The sequence below is a fragment of the Triturus cristatus genome, chromosome 6 (genome assembly GCF_964204655.1).
Source record: "Triturus cristatus chromosome 6, aTriCri1.1, whole genome shotgun sequence".
Lineage (NCBI taxonomy): Eukaryota > Metazoa > Chordata > Amphibia > Caudata > Salamandridae > Triturus > Triturus cristatus.
Window position 1 is genome coordinate 563,335,393 of NC_140589.1, and position 23,352 is coordinate 563,358,744.

Genomic DNA, 23,352 nt, shown 5'->3' on the forward strand with positions numbered 1-23,352 from the left:
ACATGAATTGTAGGTGCCTATATTCATTTGAGAACCCCTGTCTTGGAAAAAGAGAATGGAATTAACTATACTCTGGAGAACGTTTTGCGGCATGAGATTTCGTAACATCCTTTTCCTCTGTTTTTTGTTCAGTGAATAGGTTTGTCGTCTTACTCACTTATTTAACCTGCCAGTAGCTAATTAAGGTATGCAAGTGTTTTGTTTTGGAATTTTTTTGCTGCAAATGAGAATGCACCTTGGTAATAATCTATGCTTAATTCATTTGTATCCCAATTGATTTATTTGTTTATTTTACAGAACAGCAGATTACTAGAGGAGCATCTGAGGAGGTTAAACGGATTCTTGGCCAGCTGATTGGCTTAAATTCTCCAAATTCCATTTCTAGAGCTGCTAGAGTATGTAAAAATATGTAAAACAGTCTCCCTTTGTGTATAATTGAATGCTTTCAAGTTGCCCTTGCTAAATTTGGTTTATTCCTTTGAGTAAAAAAATAATTTCTGATGACTACTTCTAACCACAAGTTTCTTACCATGTGACTATCTCCAGGCACTAGACTGTATCTGGATCATTCAAAGCAGTGCCCTTGCACGCCGTCAGGTGGCACCATGGGACTCTGTTGACGCTATTCCTCTCTGGAAGTGAAGAATTGAGCTGCATATAAGCACCACCCATACTCGCTGACATAAGGTCCATTCTTTAAGCCTTGTAGAAACTTGCAAACAGATGTCTGTGACCGGTCCCCACGAGGCTTGCCTTTGGATCATTGCTTTGTCTCAACTCCAAGGCCTGTGACAAATGTGACAAATAAACCCAAAAGCTATCCTGGTTTGTGAGACACTGTGCCTCTCTTTCTCTCTCTCTGCTGTTCCACCCAGGAATCAATTCCATTTCTGGTTTTGATGTCCCTGAGTTTCTGGACCCTCTGGTGACCTCACAGCAAGCTGAATCTTTTTGTGAAGCTATGCTGCCAAAACTGCCATGGTGTTTTTTCCCCATCGGTTTGCACAGTTGCAGATTCAGTTCTGTATGGGGCTCTCCACAATGTTTCTGGTTGGATGTTCTCCTCCTCTCTGTTCCTGGCAGCCGGTCTCTCTTCTTATGCAGACCAGATAGCCTAGTCGGGGATCTTTCTTGGACTCAGTTCGCAAACCCTCCTCCGGGATGGTATTGCTTGGGTATCTCATTCAAAGGTAGGGAATCTGCGGGTAGACTTCTTTAAAATGAATAAGTTACTTGCCTTCGGTAACGCCTAATCTGGTAAGACGAGATCTAGCCACAGATACCTTACCGGCCCACCCATCCTCCTCGCTGTACAAACTTAATCTCTCAATCTTCCAAAACCCTTCTATGCACTCTTGTGCCTTTCATTAGCAGAAAAATGAAAATGTACCCCTTTTTCAAAAAGATTATTTCTGGACTCACTGTTTCCATAGCAATTTCTATACTTGGCTCTGCGTTTTAGCACAGAAAGTAGTCACGGAAGTAACTTCCATAAGCACATCCGGGGAGTTCTTATATGGACTGTCGAGGTCCCATTGAGTGGACGACGTTGTTACATCTGGGCCTCATGTCCTCCTGCATGCGAGTCATGCCAGATGGCATATGTGGGCTCTACGGAGGGAAATGAAGTTCCAGTGGACACAGCATCAGGGGGATATTGATCATCCCTGTCGGATCCCACAATATAAGGCTATCTCGGCCAAGACATACAGTCCCATGGGTACTCTCGCCTGCGGATTGGGGTAGACTAATTTGATCCAGTCCACAAATTGGGAACCTAGTCCCACTCTATCTAGTACTTGTCAGACATAATCCCAACTGACGGAATCAAAGGCCTGTTCGATGTCCAAAAAAGGCCAGTCCATATTGATCCTCCCATGATTCTGGAGAATGCATAATGTGTGCAAGTTGCCATATATTATGTAACTTGTTTCTCTGGGGGATGAAGCCTGACTGGTCCTTGTGAATTAACTAAGGGAGATAGGGGAATAGCCTTGCCGCCAACACATATCTAAGGAGTTTAAGATCCACATTTAATATTGAGAGGGTCCCAACGATCCCACCCCTGTGGGGTCTTTACCTGGTTTCAGTATCACCACTATTAATGCTTCCCTCTTTGACTCCGGCAGCTTTTGCTTCTTCAGTGCTTCTTTGAGTAAAACCAATGATTTATCGATCAGAGTTTCCAGGTACAGTTTGAAAAACTCTGCAGGGAGGCCATCCACTCCCGATGATTTTGCAGGTTTCAAGGCCTGTACTGCCCCCAACAATCCCTTCCTACTCAAGGACGCTCCTCAACTTCCCATTCTTCCGAGGTGAGGCACGGCTGAGGCATCTCCCCAAATATGAGGACACCTTTGGAGTCCCCCATTACTCTGTGTTGTAGTGTACACCTGTCGCAGATGCTCTGCTAATTCAGAATTTATAGCCTGGATACCGTTTTACCTCCTTTGTCTTTAATTGTCAAAATGGGCTGAATCAGGTTTCCAGCCTGTATTGAGCGCACTATCAAATGACCTGTCCAATCCCCATCCAAATACCAGCGTCTCTGGTATTTGGATGGGGATTTATCTAGAGTATTTATCTAGTTTGTCCCACATGCCTATGCCACTGTCTATCCCAGTCTTTTAAGAACTTCGCATCCGTAGAAAGCGACTTCTCCAAGTTTGCTAGCTCAGCCTCTTGCTGTAAAAAATAACTCTCCAGGGTACGATGTATCCCAACCATAGTAGTCAGGCACACCCCTCAGATCACCACCTTCATGGCGTCCCATTCCGTGGCCCTACTACCTGCTGATTCCCAATTGTGATACAAATAGTTTGTGAATGCCTCCAATACTGTACCGTAGGAGGCTGGGTCTGTCAGCGTTTCAGTATTAAGTCTCCATAGTGGTATTCTCGGTGTGTGCTTGTGTATAGAATACATGACTAGGAGAGGGTAATGGTCCTAAAGATACCGGGCCAAATAGTGAACGTCCACTATTTTATGAGCTGCAGCTGTGTCGATAAAGAAACAATCCAGGCAATTGTAGGTAGCTGTTGCAGGGGTATAACCAGAATAAACACGCTTATCTGGATTTTGCCTGTCCCAAATATCTACAAATGTAAGGCTACTCTACACCTGCAAAACAGCAGCATTTGTGCGAGGCTTGGTGTGCGGAGGTGGGTGGGTGACCAGACATCTATCCAGGTGGCTATCCATTGGGCAGTTTAGATCGCCTGCTAGAATACTAACCTCCACCCTAGGGGATATCTGTGCAGCCCTCAACATCACACCCATAAAGTCACCATCATCAGTGTTTGGGTCATAAACATTTAGAAGGCACAGGTCATACTCGTCAAGAGCACCCTCCAGTGTCACATAGCAGTCTTCAGGGCCTAAACTTACCCTTGTGATCTTAAATGGAACCCCCCGGGCCACCCATATCAGTGCACCTCGGACTTAACCCGAGTATGAGGTTGCTAAAACTCTGCCATGCCACCTTCTCCTTAGAAACGTAATGCAATCCCCTCAACAGGTGGGTCTCTTGAAGAAACGCAAGACACGCCATTCCTCCGAAGATGCACATACACCCTATTTCGCTTTGCAGGATTGTTCAGGCCCCTGACATTTCAAGTCATACATTTATACCTAATTCCCACACTTTTCATGTCTAAGTCATAAGGAACAGCCAGCTACAGGCCTTCAGGTTCAACAGCCCAAAGAAACACATTATATGTCCCAGTACAATGATGCTTCTCTGCCCCTTGTATGAAAACCTAGCATTTCAAAAACTTATGAAACATAACCATAAAGTAATAAAAACATCAACATTTACCCACTCAGTCAGAAGCCACTAATCCTCCCAGCTCAACTGGCTATCAAGAGGGCAGTAAACCCTGCCCCATAGGCCCCTCCCCAATCCACCTTCAGCAACCTGTAACCCAGTAAATTAGAAAGTGTAGATCTTGTCCAGTCCACCAAATCATCCGCTAGTCATGAACCTCCTTTGAGGACTCAGTAGTCTGCTTCGGCGTAGCGACTCTGCTATCCCGGTCTGTAATAAAAAGAACACAACCGATTCAGTACCCAATTAGCCATCTTTAAGGTCTGTAGAGGAACAAGAAAGAGGGTTTGCTTTAAATAGCACAGCATATATGCACCATCTAACCCTCTCTACAACCCCACCCGCATCCCATCAACACAGCTCATGCAGCTTTTACCAAGAGAATATTCAGCTCGTCGGAGTACCATCACTCTGGGTGGCCTGGACAAGGAACAGCGGTGAGGAGGAGTTCTGGCTCTCAATGGACTCCATCTCTACCTGCAACATGCCATCCAGGCATACCAGGATTTTTTAACCCCCTCTGTACGATAAGGAGTTCCTTCTGTATCTGTAATACCACTTGGTCCGTGCCGCTGTCCACGCCACTGCTCTCGCCTCTCAAGATTTTGATCCAGCTGCTGCAGACCCATGGAGTCTATCCAGTCCATCGCCCCTTGTGGACTATCAAAGAAGTGCACACTGCCTTCATGCTGAACACGGAGTTTGGTGGAGAACAATCAACTATACTTAACGTTCTGCTTCCGCATCCACCGTTTGACCGCCAGAAAACCTTTTCAAAGATCTTGGACTTTCCTTATGTAATCAGGATAAATTTGAATAGTTCGATCTTCATAACTGGGTGGGCGGTGAGCACGGACATACTGCAGTATTGCATCCCTGTCCATATAATTAAACAGGTGGGCTATGAGCGCCTGTGGCGGCACACCAGGATGGGGCACGCTTGATAGTGAATAATTTGTAGAAGCGTTTAGACTTAAGGCCAGTTTCTAGGAACAACTCTGCCGAGGGTACCGCCACTCACTCAAACAAACTGAGAAATTGCAGGTTGTTCCTCCGGGATCGCTCTTCAGTCCCTGGACTGCAAGTCCGCCACTGTTGCCTGCAAGTCTTGTACATTTTTGCAGAGCGAAATAACTTCCTCCTTGGTGCTAGTGACCCTCTCCGCCACTTTCCGAAGGTCCTGTCTCAAGTGATTGATGTCCATGGCCATTGTGTCCATTTTGATTTCCAGTGCCGTCTGGAAGCCTTGTATGGCTTCCAGAATTTCAGCCGTGCCCTGGTGCTGTCCGACCTGCTTCAGGTTTGCTCTGTTGCCCAGCCTGCTAGCTGGGTCCTTGGGCCGGGACAGTATATTGTACTATCTTGTCAGATTGCGCCCCTTTCTGGGGCTTGTCCTTAAACATTGTGCAGTACTTTTGGAAGTGCTACAGTACAGAGGCAATAATCAGACCCAGTGCCCAGCTATGCTAATCAACAATCTTACCGATCTTCAACCTATTACACAGCCAGAGGCATGGACACAGGACTCGTCGCATGCCTCCATGCGGCACGGCCCAACACCAAGTGGTTTCACTGCTCTGCCCACTCATCCCCCTTCCCCAGCCGCTGTGACAGTCTCGAACCTCCAAACCAGTATGCATGGGACCTAAGACTGTTCCAGCAGTTCTAGTAGACTCTTGGCGCGTGCCGCCAAGAAGCAGTCAACGCTTATCTAGGTCCATTAGGGGCATCCCCGCAGCAAAGTATCGTGGTCAGCTGGGCGATCCAGACATCCATCCAGGGGTCACCACCCCAGCTCAGTTCACCCGGTTCCGCTCATACCACCCAGGGGCATTATACTTGATCAAGCATCTGCATCCCAGAGCACAGTGCAAGGACTGTTTTCCCAGTCACAAATCGGGCTGGGTCGAGGCAAGGAGCATCTCCAAATTGCACTGAAGCTGGTACTCCAAATGCTGCAGTAGTGCTAGGCCTTAGATCTCCGATATCCCACAGTACTCCCCTGCCTCCATTCAGTGCTCTCTGCCCAGAGTCTGTATCTTCTGCAGTGGCCCCACACGGCAGCAGCAATCTCAGGGGTCACGATCCGCTGGCCCCATCAAGATTGAAGCTGTAGTAGAGGAAGAGGCGGCGCCCACGGCACCCCTAGCATGATCAACGATTGCATCCTAGGGCAGCAAGAATCACGGGGCCAGCAGCACCATCAGTGTGCAGCAGCCCGGGTGAGAGGCAGGCCCACATTGCACGCAGTAGTGCCCAGTGGCGCGCAGAGATCACAGGTCAACACTGCGGCCCCCTCCGATAGATTGCCATGGCTGGGGAGAAGTAGCATCTAACACCTCTCTGCAGAGCACCCAACGGTGCCAGTGACCGGCCCCCAACACCGTCCCAACCGTGCAGCATCATAGGCTCCACCCAACAACCACAGGCAGGAGCACTTCATGGGCGTCTCCAGCAGAATTCGCCGTCCCGAGCCTCCATAATTTCGTAGGTGAAGAGCCACCATCTTGGATAGAGGCAGCAGCCGGCTATGCAACCCGGAGATCTCCAACCAAACCAGGACCTGACAGTTTAATAGAGGAAGTCTTGCCCACCGCACGGCCACAGTGCTTGTCCTTCCTCCTCCACAGATGTACTTGCAACCTCCCAGAAAGGCGGCTCTGAATGAGTCCTGCAGCACAGCCGGCCATGCCGCCCTAGTAGCAGCCCAGAGTACTCGTGCTGTTGTCGCTCAGGGATCACCTTAAAGGGGCGTAATCAGTCCCCGCACCCTCCAGTGGTCCTGCTCATTTCACAAGCACAAAAATGCATCAGCTGCGTTAGGATGACTTCGGATTAGGCTTACTTGGTCAGGAGATCCACTACAGCACGTCAAGTCGACCATCTGGTGTTACCACGCCCCCGCCAGCAGGGTATTATTTACATGTACTCTCATTGGTTAGTGTAAGATACAAAGGATTTTGTGTTGGTCACTCCACTCTGAAAAAACTAAAGGGATTAGAAGACTTTCTCTGCGACCGTCCTTTTGAGTCCCGTTTTAAAGGCTGTAGGCAAAGTTATGTCAGATGCCTTGGGTCTGATCTGTAATCAAAAGTTATGGCAGTCAGTTGGTCTGACTTATTTATTATGAAAAGAATATGTTAAAGCATGTAGATGAGCATTTTATTACTGTGAATTTAACAGGATACTTCAGTGGACAAGGGTCTTTGTTTTGATTACCCCCTTTGACAAACCCTTGGAGCATAGGAGATTTGCACTGTGATAATCCCAGCTAGACCCTTTCAGAAGGACCTGAGAGATTTAGTGTCTGTCAGGTTCTTGCAAAAAAATTAATGTTAGAAACTTCGTGCGTACATATGAATGAAGACGTATACTTGCATAGAGGGGCTTTAGGTCAGCTTACCCCTGCCTTTCGTCTGTTCAAGTATCATTTGCACTCTACATCTATTAGAGACTACTAGCCGCAGATTCCTTCACGTAGAATCATTCCCAGGCGTGAAACTGGATCTGGAAACTTTTTGCCACAGTTTTCCTGCGCGCCAGCAGCGGGGCGACATCACACGACTCCGCCCAGGTATCGTCCGCATACGTGACGTCAGCGAGGTCACATAAGGCACGCCCACGTCAGTTTTTTCCTTTTCCGCCTGCAATGCGGATCCGTTCCTTCCTGCGGGCCTGTTTTAGGCTCACTTTCTTACATTCTTTTTTGGTGAAACAGTGTGCGCATGCCATAGGGCTTTAAAACTTGCACATTTGGGGGCGTCTTATGTCGGCGACGGATCCTCACCTCATTTGCATGTGATGTTTTGGGGAGGATCACAGCACCCCAGATTGTGCGGCGTGCCAGAAGTTGAAGCCAAAGTCGCGGCGTGTCTCTCCAGGTTGACGTCCTCCCCTTGGTCTGCTTCGGTGGACGGCTTCAGATTCGGCCGTTGTTGTCGTCCTCGCCTTTCTCTGATGTCACGTGAGCGTCGCTCCCCGGTGAGTAAGTGTCGCAGTTCGTCCCAGGGGGCTAGTTTCCAGCCTACCGGGGGCGTGGACTCTCCTCGGGTGATGCGGCCCGCGTGTCGTCCTATCCACCGTTTCCCGGTGTTGGGGCATCGAGAGTCCTGATGGAGACTTACACGGCGGCTTTGCAGGCCTCGCTGGCGTCTCCTCCTCCTTCCCCCTCCTGGGGCGTTGGCGGATCCCTCGCCTTGCGCAGGGCCCTCCGTGGCACCACCGGTGGCTCCGGCGCCGACTACGTCGGATCCAGGCTTGGAGGATGTGTGGCTGTTGGGGTGCGGTTCCTCTGGGGCACCTCCTTAGGCCACGGCGTCTCTGCCACGCTGCAAGCCCCTGCGGGGGTCCCTGTGGTGTCGCGGGAGGTCGCCGGGCCTCTTGGCCCCTTGGCAGGGTGGTCCTGTCTAAGGCGGAGGTGACGCCGCTAGGGCGCCGGCAGCAGCTGGACCGTGCGGAGCCACAGGGATCAGTGACCCCTCCTCTTCCCGCTCCGGGTCGAGGGCAGACCCCTCGTCCCTCTCCGGGCCCCTCTCGTACCTCCTCACAGGCGGCTGCCTCGTTGGAGGGCGAGTCGGAGGTTGTATCATCGCTGGCGCCGCCACAGGGGTTGCCGGGTGACCTTCGCCTCCTTCTGGGCCGGAGGAGGGCTTCGGGCCCCTCCCCGGGCCCAGCCCGTTCCCCCACGCAGGTAGTTGCCTCGGCAGGGATCGGGCCGGCGCCGCTCCATCTCTACTCTGGTCCCCACTCCGGTGCGGGGTGACTTTGAGGTCCCTTGCCCGGGGACGCTGAATGGCGCAGGTGTCCTTCTCAAGTGGCGGACTCTACGGCTCCGCGCAGGGGTTGTACCGCGAACTCGTCTTCGGACGCTCCTTCTTCTCCAGAGGCAGGCTGCATATTGGTATTGTCCTCCCCAGAGACTGGTCGCCGTGTGGTGTCCTTTTCACCGGCGTCGCAGGGTGGCTCCCCACCCTTCCTGAGGCAGGGGTGTTCGTCGGTAGAGTGGCAGGTCCCTCATTCTTCGGCTCCTCTTAACTTCCAGTTCTGACCCTTGGCCGCCCCGCTTGGCCTTGGGGACGGCCGCCTTAGTTTGCAGCCGTCTCCCACAGAGGAGCTGCTTTCTCCACTGCGGGACCCAACGTATGCGGCCTTTGCTCACGCGGTGTCCACGGCTGTGGGCATCCTACGCATGGGTGACCCAGTGGCTCACTTTCCGGCGGACCATCTGTTGAAGGTCCTCCACCAGGGTTCTGGTGGGAGGGAAATTCTGCTCCCCTTTGAAGGTTCGTGCCTTCCTGCCTTGACGGTGGCTTGGAGGCGTCCTGCCTCCGGGGACCCGGTGCCTCCGCATCTTCTGCATTGCACCTTCCGACACCGCGTGAGCCGGCGTGCCTGTCCGTTCACCCCTCAGCCGCCAGTCCCCTTCTTCGGACTGCTTTTCCCTCCCTGTCGCCCCTTTTGACCCCGCCGTCCAGAGAGGCCCGCTCGCTGGACACTTGGGGACGCAACATTTTCGCCTCGACCAGCGCGGCCCTGCGGGCCCTTAACACCTTGTGTGTGCTGGCTAGGGCCTCCTCCTGTTTGTGGTACTCAGCGGAGTCTCTGGGGTCTGCAGCGTCCCAGGAGCCTGCTCAGGTGGATTTGCGGCACCATGCATTGGATGGCCGGGAGCTTGCGGCGTTTATTCTCCGCTCCGCTCTGGACGTCTTTGAGGCGCTGGGCCAGGCCATGGCTTCCTCAGTCGCTGTCCGTCGCCATGCTTGGCTTCGGGACGGCGTCTTCCCCAAAAATATTCGGGAGAGGCTCTTTGATCCCCCATTTGATGGCAGTCTGTTTCATGCGCCGGCCAACTCAGCCATCCAGAGGCTCTTGGCAGGGCTCCGTCCTCCACCTCTGTCCCCTCCTCAGTGACTTCTGAGTTAGGGTTGCTTTTGGGCCTTCTTAGGCCGGCGGTTCTAGTGGTGGAGTATGTTTTTCTGGCCGTTTACGTCCTTACTTGGGACTTTGGCATTGTTGGCTGCTGGATGGCCCCTTTGTTGTTGTGTGTGAGTTCTGCAGGAGTTGTTGCGCAGACTTGGCTCTGAGATTGGGCCTTCTGCTTTGTTTGGGCTGCTGTCAAGTCTGTAGCGGGGATGCTTTTTTCCCCATGGTTCTTTTGTTTCTTCCTCTGCTGCGGAAGTTCTTCCAAAGAGGGTTCCCATATATTGGGACTTCACGTGCCCTATGCTGGAGGGTTCTGGTCGCCTTCGGGTACCTATTCTTCATGGTGTTTATGTAGGTTGCTTTTGCTTCCTGAGGTCGTGTGCGCGGCCACTCGTGGTGGTGGCCCGGGCCTCTCCGCCTCTCCCTGCTCCCGTTCTGCAGTCTGGAATGTCCCTGTGTTCTCCCTTGCCAGGCGTTGCCTACTTGGTCTTCCTGGGGCCTCAGGCTGTTCTTCTTGCTTCTGGCCTTGACAGCCGGCATTTTTCTGGCTGGCAGGCTGCTCTGCATCTGGGATGGGCTTGCCTTCTTCTCCTTGGTTTCCTTGGGCCCTCTAGGCTTCTTCTTTTTCTTCTGTCTTCCTGTCTTGGCATTCGGCGGAAGCTATGTTGTGGGGGAGTGGGGTGCTTCGGCCTTTCCGTCCTTGCCCTTGGTTCCTCTGCTGTGAGTGTACGAGCCTCTTCAGCCCTCCTTCCCTCCTACGTCCCCTTGGGGTCGGTGGGTTTCTGCTTGTGGGGGTTCCCTTGGCCTGGCAGGGGCGTGGTTCTACCTGGTCCACAGATTTGGTCCCCTGTGGGGCCCTCTGTTCTGCTTTGGTTGGTGGAGTCCTTTCGCAGACCCTCCTTCCCAGGGGGTATTGCTAGGGTATCAATTCTACGTGAAGGAATCCGCAGCTGGTAGTCTCTATCAGATGTATGAGTTACTTACCTTCGGTAACTATGTATCTGGTAGAGACGATTCTAGCCGCAGATTCCTTCACGGCCCGCCCTTCCTCCCCTATTCTGCGAGGACCCTTGGGTTGGTCTTTGGTACTCGCCTCCCGGTGGGGGGCTGTGTCTCCTGTGAGTGCCTTCCTTGTTCTTGACGGGTGGCTCTGTCTGGGGGCGGTTCGTTTCTCCCTTGGTTCTTTGGCGGATGGGGTTTCGGTGCGAAGGTGCCCTGCTGCTCTGGCTACTCCAGGTTTGGGGGAGGGGATTGCTTATATCCTTGGCCTCCCTTCCTTCCATTGCTATCCTCTGGTTTGAAGGTCCTCTGGCCCTGTCTTGCCCTTGTCCTTGTGGGTGGTTGCCCTCTAGTTTGGGAAGGCTTGGTGGTTGTTGTCCCTGTCTGTCTTGGGACTGGTCCCATTCCTTGCTCAGGATGAAGGGGTTCGGCTTCCTACGTGTGACATGACGTTTATGCCTGTTCTTCCCTTCGTGGCACAGGGATGGGAGGTTTTTCTTTTCCCTGCCCTTGGAGTCTGCGGTGTTGGCACTACCCTGGTGGTGGTGTTAGTCACGGTTTCTATCCACTTTTTCTGCTCTTCACACACTGTTTCCATGCTCCCACAGTTTTTATCTGGTGGTTCCGCGTTGTCTCCGAAGAAAATTGATGTGGGCGAGCCGGGGCGGGTCTTATGTGACCTCGCGGACAACACATGGGCGGAGTCGCGTGATGTCGCCCTGCCCCCGGCGGTCAGGGATGCTGTGGCAAAAACTTTCCGGATCCAGACTCGCGCCTGGGAATAATTCTATGTGAAGGAATCTACAGCTAGAATCGTCTCTACCAGATACATCGTTACTGAAGGTAAGTAACTCGTACTTCTATCCATGATGGCACACTGCAAACAGGCAGTGGGTCAGCATACTTAAGGTATTACCGCTATTGCCTTGTAAGGGTCACATTTGGCTTCATGTACCTGAAATACCCCTGACCCCTCTCCCCCTCCCCTAATCCTTTTTTGGGCTATTTGGGTAGTTCGCACTTAGGCTTCTGTAACATTTTGTCCACATAAGGTATTCACAACAAATTGGCTTCCTTTTCCTCCAACATCATGGGGATTTCAAAGGTGCCCAGGGTTTGTGCATTCCCCTGGAGGGAACCCAGAAATTTGCCAAAATACAGCTAACTTTTGCTTTTGTGGGGAAAAATGGGGGAAGAGTGCTGCAGAAGAAAGCGTCTGTGTTTCCCTGCAAATGGTATCAACAAACGGTTTGTGGTGCTGAATCACCATCTTCCCAGCTTTCAGGGACAGACTGACTTTTGTCAGAAAACTAAATATTTTACAAATTTTTGGCATGGTACTGGGTTCATAGCCTATTTTTGCTACTTTTTGTGCTTTCAATCTCCTTCCAGTTAGTGGTACAAATGTGTGTGAAAGCAACAATGGATCCTGGAAAGCTATACATTTCTGAAAGTAGGCAAAATTCTGAATCCAGCAACGGGTAATTTCTGTAGATCCTAAAGGGATTTTTTATAGAAAGTAACAGTTTAAACTAAGAAAAATTGAAATTGAGTTGAAAAAACAGCCATTTCTGCCGACGTTTTCACCTGTAACTTCTTATTATGACAGATTTTTAAAAGCAATATACCGTTGCATCCGCTGGACCCTTCTGGTTGTGGGGGATATATAGTTCTTGTAGGTTCACCGAGGAACCGAGCCCCAATAACTGAGCTGCGTCTTGCAATGGTTTGTCATTGTGTACCGGGTATATAGCAATCTGAAAGAGACACGTTAGTGATAGATTCCTTACCTTGGAATATTCCCAGGCGTCAGACTGGATCCGCAAAGTTTTGCTAGCAGTACCCCTGCGCATCAGTTGGTGGCATTGTGCGGCTCTGCGTCCGTCCCTGGCGTCGTAACCGCCGAGTTGACGTCATGGAGACTATTTAGGTGTCACCCATGCGCGTTGACGTTGGCTCAAGCGCAGATCCGGTTAGAGCACATACCTTAGTCACTTTTTGACTACCCTTTTTGAGACTTTTGTCTTCTGTTCTCCTTGGTGTACGTAGAGATGCCTGGATTTAAGTCTTGTGGGGCCTGCCGTCGCAATATGTCGGTGGCGGACTCCCATGATGTCTGCCTCTACTGCCTGGAGACAGACCACGATTCCCGGTCCTGTCGGGCCTAAGCCTTGAGGGAGCGGCGCCGGAAGCTGCTGGAGGTCCCGCACTCGTCCCAGCATCGTTCTAGGTCCAGGGACCGTTCCCGTGACCGCTTGCTGGGCTGCAGTCATCGCTCCTCGGGCTCCAAGTCTTCACCCTCGATTCTGGTAAGAGACGACACAAAAAGAAGTCGAAGAAGCGAGTTCGCGCTCCGACGTCCCCCCTTCGGTCCTCGGATGCGGACGAGGGGGACAGGGGTTCTGACCCTGCGGCTCCTTTGGAGCCTGGGAGTCCCGCAGCCTACCCACCTTACCCGGGTCCGTCGGCGACTCCCGAACAGGTGCAAGAATTCCTTGCTACCATGGACCACCTCTTCGGATGGATACATCTGCCTGTGGATTCCCCACCTTGTGAATATCCCCTGCACTAGCATTCCATGGAATTTTTCCTAGCTCTCCACGCTGACGTGGACGTCATAATACCACGGCTCCGCTCGCGACTCCGTATGACGTCACCGGAGCCATAAGAGCCACGTCTGCGTGATGACGTCAGTTCCCTTTTTTCCACGCCGTCGACGCGTAACGGTTTTCCAGCACTGTCCTTGGTTGAAGAGTTACTTTGTAGTTATCTTGTGAGTTTGTTTCTTAAGTACTCATGTCTTCGTCGAGGAAGTCAGGATTTAAGCCGTGTAGGGAATGTGGGGGTCACATATTCATCACTGACTCCCATGAAGATTGCTTATGGTGTCTGTCGTCGGATCGCGACGTGGAAGACTGTTCCTGTTGCAGGAAAATGAAGCCCAAAGGCACTTAAGGAACGGGAAGCGAAGCTGTTTATGGCCAAGGCGAAGAAGGAAGGTAGAGGTCGCAAGCGAGACAAGTCGAAGCTGGAGTCGTCGACTTCGCACTCGTCGAAGTCGAGAAGACCTAAGAAAGAGGACGCATGAGTCTCTGCGCCGATCAACGAAGAGTAGGGCTTCGAGATCGCCTTCACCTCGACGTCGCAGTAGGGACTTTGTTTCACCTTCTCCTCGTGTCACTCCGGAGAAGTCTCCTTCGCCAAAGATAACTCCGGCGCAGTCTCCGGCGCTGAGGGACTCACCAGCTTCCGACGCCGAGCCGGATCAGGATGCTGAACTCTCTCCTGTGCCTGAAGATGAACCATTGGATTCGGGGAGAGGATCTGTCAGCTCCGACGCCGGTTATTCCCCGGCTGGATACAGGTTTGAATCCATACCCACAGTTCCCGACTCCAGGGGCGGATCCGTCACATTTTTTAAATGCAATGTATGGAGTTTTTCAAAAAGCAGCCTTCCCAGCCGGTGCACCTTCAAGTCCCGTGGGTCCGCTGGCGTTCAGTTTGGGCGTGCCACAACACTATGCTCAGGCACCATTTATGCCCTTCATGCCGATGACGCCGTCATGGCAGTTCCCGGCACCGTCTGGAGAGCCTTCCTCCCGGCCTCGTCTGGATCGTGTGCCTTCATCGGAGCCTCCCTCTGACTGCTCCAGCTGCGCACGTGTGACGCCACTGACTCAATCGGCACAGCCGACTCCGCAAACGGCACCGTCGATGCCGTGTCCACGGATTCGTTCTCGAAGAGAGGCTCAGAGACTTATAGAAGAGGAGCAGTATTGTGCAGAGGAAGTGGAGTAGGGTGAATTAGACGACTCAATGGATGAGTTTGAAGGCATTCAGGAGGCAAGCGGATTAGACACCACTTCTGAGTGGGAACTTTCTTCTTCGAGGACTTCTCCGCCTCAAGAACTGGCTCCTTACCATTTGGTAATAAAGAAGGCTGCGGAGATTTTAGACTTACAGTTGCCTTCTGCTGAATATAAGCTTAACTTACTGACTGAGGTTCTTCATTCGCCTTCCTCAATTGTTGAGCCTCTGTTGCCTTTTAATGAGGCCATCCTGGATCCGATTATGGATGTTTGGCGCAAGCCACTTTCTTCGCCTGCTGTTTCGAGGGCTGTGGCTAGAAGACATAGAGTAGGTCCAGGAGATCCGAGCTTCCTTTCTTCTCATCCATCTCCAGTGAGTTTGGTAGTGCAAGCATCCTGCTCCAAACAATCTTCGGGGGCTTTTCCACAACCTCCAGCTGATAGAGACTCAAAGAAAATTGAACGGTCACTAAAAAGGTTTTCTCATCAGCCAGTATGGCACTGAAATCAACTAATGCCACTTGTTTGTTCGGCCGTTACATTCAGGCTTTAATGGACTCTGTAAAGCAGTAGGCCCCCAAATTGCCTGATGAGGAGAAGGGTTGTTTCATGGAGGTTCTTTCAGACGCTCAGGCTGCAGCTAGGCAGGTAATTCAGGATACGGCTGACTCTGTGTCCAGGGTTATGGGTTATTCCATAGCCACAAGAAGACAGGCTTGGCTCCGCTTTTCTGGATTTTCACCTGATGTTCAGACAACACTTGTTGACTTACCCTTTGATGGGACAAAGCTTTTTGGAGAGAAAGCGGATTCTGCCCTCCAGAGGTTCAAGGATAGCAGAGCGACTGCGAAATCTTTAGGATTGCAGACATAGTCGAAGGGTTTTGGCTTCAGAAAGTATAGGGGTTTTGGGAGGTCTTCCTTTCGCACCTTCCGTCAACTTCAACAGCAACAAAATCCTCTCTAAGTCCTATAGAGGAAGATAAAGGGGTCGACGTGGTTCTGGCCACAATCTCTCCTCCTCAGCCTCCTCTGCTCCCAATGATGCTACAGGGAAGCAGCCCTAGATACCCCATCCTGGATCATGTGAGGCGTGTTGGGGGTCGGGAGTCCCCACTTTCTGCAAGGTTGGAAATTGGTCACAACGGACCTTTGGGTTTTAACCTTGTGGAGAATGGGTACGCCCTTCCATTTCGGTAATTTCCTCCCCCTTACCCTCCTTGCCAAGGTTTTTGCTCAGAGGACCATCTACTTCTTCTGCAGAAGGAGGTTCTTGCATTGCTTCAAAAAGGTGCAATAGTGTGGTTCCAGAGCAGGAAAGGGGTCAGGGATGCTACTCCCGGTATTTCCTGATTCCCAAAAAGGACGGCAGATTGCGTCTGATTCTGGACCTCAGATTCTTGAACTTTAACCTGAAGCAGGAGAAATTCAAGATAACCCTTGCTCAGGTTCTTCAGGCGTTGCAGCAAGAAGACTGGATGGTGTCGATCGACTTGCAGGATGCGTATTTCCACATCCCAATCCTGGAGTCGCACAGGAAGTATTTCCGTTTTACGGTTGGGTCGCAACACTACCAGTTTGCGGTCCTCCCGTTTGGTCCTACTACTGCACCTTGAGTCTTCACCAAGGTGATGGCGGTGGTAGCTGCTCATCTCAGGAGGTCTGGGATTCCGGTTTTCCCCTACCTGGACGACAGGATTCTGAAAGCAGAGTCGCCAGAGATGGTGCAATATCATCTACAGATAACATCTCATCTGTTATTCAACTTGGGTTTTTCAATCAATGTGCCCAAATCTCACCTGGTGCCCTCGCAGCGCAACCTGTTCATAGGGGCGGTACTGGATACTACTGTGTGTCGAGCATTTCCTCCTCCACAAAGAAACCTCGACATTCAGGAGATGATCCCTTTATTCCACAGTGGAGCGGTTGTTTCAGTTCTGAAGGTCCTTCGCCTGCTCGGTCTGTTCGCCTCCTGCATTCTGTTGGTCAACCATGCACGCTGGCACAGGAGGGCGCTCCAGTGGTGTCTCCGCAAGCAGTGGTATCAGCACAACGGGGATCTCAGGGAGTCAGTCAGGATCTCCAGAGAAGCTGCAGCGGATCTGTCTTGGTGGAGCATGGGGGGCAATCTGTCTCCAGGAAAGCCCTTTAATCTTCCTCCAACGGTGGCCACAGTGATAACGGATGCCTCCACCCTAGGGTGGGGTGCTCATCTGGGGGATCTGGAGATCAAGGGTCTTTGGTCTCCAGAGGAAAGATTGTCTCATATCAATCTTCTAAAATTGCGGGCGATTCGTTTGGCGCTCAAGGCTTTTCTCCCTTCCCGGTCAGTCGGTTCAAGTCCTGACGGACAACACTACCGCGATGTGGTATGTCAACAAGCAGGGAGGAGTAGGGTCATACCGTCTCTGCAGAGAGGCTTTGCGACTCTGGTCCTGGGCTCAGGCTCATTGGATTTGCTTGATGATGAATCATCTGGCCGGTGTGCTGAACGTCCATGCGTACAGTCTGTCGACAGTTTTCCGCCGACCACGAGTGGAGGCTTCATCCAGAGGTAGTTCAGAAAATCTTCCGGACGTGGGGGTCTCGTCAGGTGGACCTGTTTGCCACTCAAGAGAACGCGCATTGCCCATCATTCTGCAGTCTCCAGTTTCCGATGCAGGGGGTGTTGGGGGACGTGTTTCAGTTGAGTTGGGGTTCACAACTCCTTTACGCGTTTCCTCCCATACCCTTGATTCCTCGGGTTCTGAGGAAGATTCGCCAAGACCGGGTCCAAGTTATATTGATCGCGTCGTATTGACCAACAAGGGTGTGGTACACAGATCTACTTCACCATTCGTCGCTCCCTCCGCTCCGTCTCCCTCTCAGGGCGGACCTCCTCTCGCAGTCGGAGGGGCAGGTTCTTCACCCCCACCTCAAGAGCCTGCACCTTTATGCCTGGAGATTGAACGAGGCAACCTGAGTTCTTTCTCTCTCCCACCGCACGTAGTGGATGTTATATTATCATCCAGGCGACACTCCACTAAGTCAATTTATTCCTATAGATGGTCTAAGTTTGTAAAATGGTGTGGAGAGAGATCCATTGACCCTTTAAATGCCCACTTGTTTAATGTGCTTCAGTTTGCTCTTTCCTTGGCTCAGCAAGGTTGTACTGTGGCCATGGTTAAGGGCTATTTATCAGCCTTATCGGCTTTTCTGTGTCTTCCAGATCAGCCGTCATTATTTAAATCTCCTATTGTATTAAGATTTCTCAAAGGTCTTACCAATAGGTTTTCACCTACTCCCTTTTTAATGCCACATTGGGACCTTAATCTTGTTTTAACTTTTTTGATGGGGTGCCCTTTTGAGCCCCTTCATAGCTGTCCTTTGAGGCTATTGTCTTTTAAAACGGTCTTTCTTGCAGCCATAACCTCAGCAAGGAGGGTGATTTTAACCTTATATGCTGAAAGGATGGTTCTCAGGACCAGGGCTGCTTTCCTTCCTAAGGTAGTTACTCCTTTTCATTTTGGGCAGTCCATTACTCTCCATGTTTTTTATCCTCCCCCTCACCCTTCCAAGGAGGAGGAGAGACTTCACCGGTTGGACCCTAAAAGCGCAGTGAGCTTTTATTTGGACAGAACAAAAGATATACGTTTGGAAGATCAGCTCTTCGTGGGCAATGTTGGACACTCAAAAGGCAAAGCTGTGCACAAGCGCACTCTGTCCAGATGTATCATCCTAACCATCAAGAGCTGCTATGACCTGGCTGGTAAGGTTTCTCCTGAGGGTATTAGAGCTCATTCTACTAGAGCGAAGTCTTCTACCTCTGCTTTGGCCAGGGTTGTTCCAGTTGCAGACATTTGTAAGGCCGCGACTTGGGCCTCCCTCCATACTTTCGCAAAGCATTGCTTAGACTCTGAGATGAGGAGGGAGGGTCATTTTGTGCGCTCTGTCTTGCAGGACTTTTTGGTATAGGAAAGGTGGACACCCTCCTCCGGGAGTGGGACTGCTGTGGGAATCTATTCACAAGGTGAGGAATCCACTGGCAGATGTATCCATCAGAAGAACAAGTTACTTACCTTCGGTAACGCTTTTTCTGGTGGATTCAGTATCTGCCTGTGGATTCCTCACTGACCCACACGCCTCCCCGTTGTCCACCTTTGTATACCTAAAAATATTCCTTTTTTGACTGGTTGTTTATTCATTGTTATTTATATCTAGTACATTTATAGGAAATGCAGTTTTTTTTAGCTTTCCTTTTTTGGCTTGTGTTGTATATATTGGTTCAAATGTTGTGTACTATGTATACTTGAGATTGTGTCAGTCCACCTGTTCGCCTCGGAAAAAATGGGTGGGACTGACGTCATCACGCTGACATGGCTCTCTTATGGCTCCGGTGACGTCATACGGAGTCGCGACCGGAGCCGTGGTATGACCTCGGCGTGGAAAGCTAGGAAAAATTCTGTGGAATGCTGCTGCAGGGGATATTCACAAGGTGAGAAATCCACAGGAAGTGGATAAGTAACTTGTTCTTTAGGCCTCTGGCTCCCGCCGGCACACCTTCGGGCCCCGCGGTCCCATGTCCGGATCCTGTTGGGCCGCCGGTGGATCCAGCTTTGGCGCCACAGGATCCTGCGCCGCTGGCTCCTGCCCCACATGGTCCTGCGCTGCCAGCTCCGGCCCCAGCGCCACCCTCGGCTCAGCCCCTGGCGCCGCAGTGGGTACCATTCGTCCCGCCCTTGCCCAGATTCCAGGATAATTTTTTCCGGCCTGGGATCCGCATGGGGACACAGCGCCAGCTCGTCTCCGGCCGGCGCCGTTTCTGACGCAGTTTGTTCCTTCTCTGGCTCCAGCTCTACTGCTGCGGTCTGTTCCCCATGCGACAGGTGGAGGATGACTGGGAGGGGTCCGAGGACCCTCTTGCTTATCAGTGTGACTCCGAGCAGGACTGGGTGGACGACTTGGAGGATGCCAGCAACCTCGACGTCTCTTCTGACCCGGGGTTTGCCTCTCCCCCGCCTACAATGGAGGAGGGCACCTCATACACGATGGTACTCCGTCGGGCAGCTGACGCCTCAACCTTGATCTCCCTACGGTGCCCCTCAAAACTAATCTCACTGAGGTGCTCCAAACGGTGTCAACTTCGTCGGAGCCCCTGCTCCCATTTAACAATGCCCTCACTGACGTCTTGTTGGGCACTTGGTCGCGGCCAGCCGCAGGGGCCCCTGTGGATAAGAATATTGCCAGGTGTCACCGCCCGGCGCCCGGTGACCCTGCTTTTCTGACCACTCATCCTACGCCTGAGAGCCTGGTTATCCAAGCCTCGACGTCACAGAGTGCCTTTCCCACGGCTCCGCCGGATAAGGACTCTAAGAAGCTGAAGCAGTTCAGTAAGCGGTTGTTCTCTTCGGCCAGCTTGGGGCTGTGGTTAGTGAACACTGCCTGCTTATTGGGCCGCTATTCCCACGCAGTGTGGGGTACAGTTGCACAGGTGTTGCCTCAGTGTCCTGAGGAAACCCACGCTGTGCTGTCCCAAGCTGTTGCTGAGGGTAAGCATGCGGCTAAGTTTGCCATTCGTTGTGGTTTGGACACCGCAGACTCACTGGGTAGGGCGATTTATTCGACTGTGGCACTTCGTCGCCACGCCTGGTTGAGATCTACCAGGTTCTCGCTAGATTTCCAAAGCTCGCTCATGGACATGCCCTTTGATAGCACTCGCCTGTTTGGCAATAAGGCCGGCAGTGCACTGGAGCATTTTAAGGACTCGCGGGCCACAGCAAAGTTCTTGGGTATTTCCGCAAAAAGCCCGGCCACTCCTGGGTTTCGTTCCTTTCGTGTCCAAGGCAGAGGCGCCCTGGCACGTTCCTTCAGCAAGCCTGTGCAGAGCCAGCCTCAGCGCGGACGCGGCTTCCGCAGGGGCAGGTTTCGGAATCAGCGTGGGGGTCAGTCCACCTCCACCTCCGTTGCTACTACTTCCAAACCTTCCTAATCCGAGCTTTGTGGAGCACCCCACGCCGGTGGGTGGCAGGATCCGCCACCACCTCCCCCACTGGCGCGATATCACATCGGACAAGTGGGTGTTACAGATCATCCGCAGGGGTTACTCCCTTCCCTTTCAGTCCTCGCCTCCAGCCATGCCACCTCGGTGCCACCGCATGTTGGTGGATCACTTGGTACTTCTCCAGCAGGAAGTCACGCCCCTCTTGGCCAAGGGGGCCATTGAGTGCGTTCCTGGGCAGGAAGTAGGGAGTGGTTGTTGTTCCCACTACTTTCTGGTCCCCAAGGACGACAAAGGGGGCCTGCGCCCCATCTTGGACCTCCGGAACGTCAATCGCTTGCTCCGGAAGGAGAAGTTCAAAATGCTGGCTCAGGTCCTGGCTGCCGTCGACCTTGGAGACTGGATGGTAGCGTTGGACTTGCAGGACGCATATTTTCACATCCCCGTCCTGCCGGCCCACCGGCGTTACCTGCCGGTCACGGTAGGCCAGGAGCATTTTCAGTTTGCCGTGCTTCCCTAAGGCCTTACCAGCGTACCTCGGATGTTCACGAAGGTGATGGCGGTGGTCGCAGCTCACCTGCGCAGGTAGGGGGTGTCAATCTTCCCTTACCTCGATGACTGGTTGTTGAAGGCAGGCTCGCCCCAGGCAGTCGTCAACCACATTCAGACTATGGCCAACCTCCTGCATTTTCTGGGGTTCTCCATCAACGTGCCGAAGTCGCACCTGAGTCCCTGTCAGAAGATCCTCTCCTCGGAGTGGTTCTGGATTCGACGCTGTTTCAGGTTTATCCTCCCGAGCAGCGAGTCCGGGATATTAAGGCTATGATTCCGATCTTTCAGCCTCTGTCCCGGTTTCAGTCAGGATGGCCCTCCGGCTTCTGGGCCTGATGGCCTCCTGCATCCTGCTGGTGACACATGCCAGATGGCATATGCGGGCTCTGCAGTGGGACCTGAAGTTCGAGTGGGCGCAGCATCATGGCAACCTGTCCGATCATGTCCAGATCTCAGAGGGCACTGCACAGCAATTGCAGTCGTGGCTCACAAATCGCGATTGGGTCAATGGCAGATCCCTCTTCCTTCCCCAACCGGAGCACACAGTGGTGACGGATGTGTCCCTCCTGGGATGGGGAGGCAATTTGGGAGAGTCGGAGATCAAAGGCCTCTGGTCTCCGGCGGAGTCCCGGCTCCATGTCAATCTATTGGAGATTCGGGCGATCCGACTTGCACTGAAGGCATTCCTTCCCTCTGTGTGGTGCAGGTGTTCACGGACAACACCACCGCCATGTGGTATTACAACAAACAGGGCGGGGTGCGGTCCTGGACCATATGTCAGGAGGCTCTGCGCCTCTGGACATGGCTGGAACATCAAGGTATCACCTTGATGGTTCAACACCTGGCGGGTTTTCGGAACGGCAGGGCGGACAAACTCAGCCACCGGTGCTTGATGGATCACGAATGGCGTCTGAGCTCGTACGTGGTGCAAGGTCATTGGGCAGACCATCACTTTGCCCACCTTCTTTCTACCTCCACATCCTTCAAAAGAGGAAGAGAGGCTCCACCGTCTGGACCCAAAACGTGTGCTCTCGTTCTACCTGAAGCGCACACAACCGTTCTGGGTGAATGACCAGCTCTTTGTTGGCTACGTGGGCGCCATATAAGGTCGGGCTGTGCTCAAACGGACTATCTCTCGGTGGGCCGTTCTCTGCATCAAGGCCTGTTACTCGTTGGCTAAGAAGGAGCCTCCTGTGGGGCTGCATGCCCATTCTACCAGGGCAACAGCAGCCACTACTGCCTCGGGACGTGCCGTCCCCTTGCAGGAAATTTGTCAGGCAGCTACGTGGGCCTCGCTGCTCACGTTTACCAAGCATTACTGTCTTGACAGTCCGGTCCGGAGAGATGGCTTCTTTGGCCGTTCTGTTCTCCGTGACTTTCTGGTGTAATCTATTCGCAGACCCACCACCGAGGTTGGTATTGCTGGGGTATCTATTCTAAGGTAAGGAATCTATCACTAACATGTCTTTCAGATGCACAAGAGACATTAGTTAGTGATAGATTCCTTACCGCCCCACCCATCCTCCCTATTCTGCGAACTGATTTCTAGGGTTAAGGTCATCCCTTTCGGGGCCCTAGTTTTCTTGGCACCAATGATCAGTTTCTTGCATGGCTCTGCGTTCTTGGCACGGAAAGTCGAGTACAGAACAGACGTCGGCGCGCATAGGTGGCGCCTAAGTAGTCTCCGTGATATCATCTCGGCCCTTACAACCCTAACGACGGATGCGGAGCCGCACGACGCCACCTGCTGACATGCAGGGGTACTGCTAGCAAAACTTTCCGGATCCAGTCTGACGCCTGGGGAAATTCTAAGGTAAGCAATCTATCACTAACTACTGTCTCTTACAGATATATCGTTACACAAGTAGTAACTTGTGCATTAATTTGGTAAAATATAAAGAGTGAAAAATAAGTATCAAGGACACCTATGTATTTCTGAAATGAGAACAAAATATAGTGTTTAGAAGCAGTAGCTATCTGATAGAGACTACTAGCCGCAGATTCCTTAACGTAGAATTATCCCCAGGCGTGAGATTTGACCCGGTAAATTTTCTTTGCCCCAGCATTTCTGCGCGCCGGGGGGCGGTACCACGCGACTCCGCCCTGACGTCGTCTGCGGGCGTGACGTCAGCGAGATCACATAAGCCCCGGCGCGCTGCAACGCGGATCCGGATCGTGTCCCTGCCTGTTTTCAGACCTTCTTTTTCACGTGGTGGTACAGTGTGCGAATGCCTTTGGGCTTTAAGGCGTGCAAGTCTTGCGCGTGTC

The 23,352-nt window shown here is 52.2% G+C and overlaps 1 protein-coding gene across 2 annotated transcripts in view; it reads left to right on the forward strand.

The window, feature by feature from the left end:
* The window catches only part of TTK (TTK protein kinase), a 650,127-nt gene that overhangs the window by 608,604 nt on the left and 18,171 nt on the right, over positions 1-23,352 (forward strand). For both annotated transcript variants that reach the window (XM_085611007.1, XM_085611008.1), the window contains exon 21: positions 298-395. In XM_085611007.1, coding sequence (XP_085467133.1) covers positions 298-395 — 98 coding nt within the window. The remainder of the gene's footprint in view (positions 1-297; positions 396-23,352) is intronic.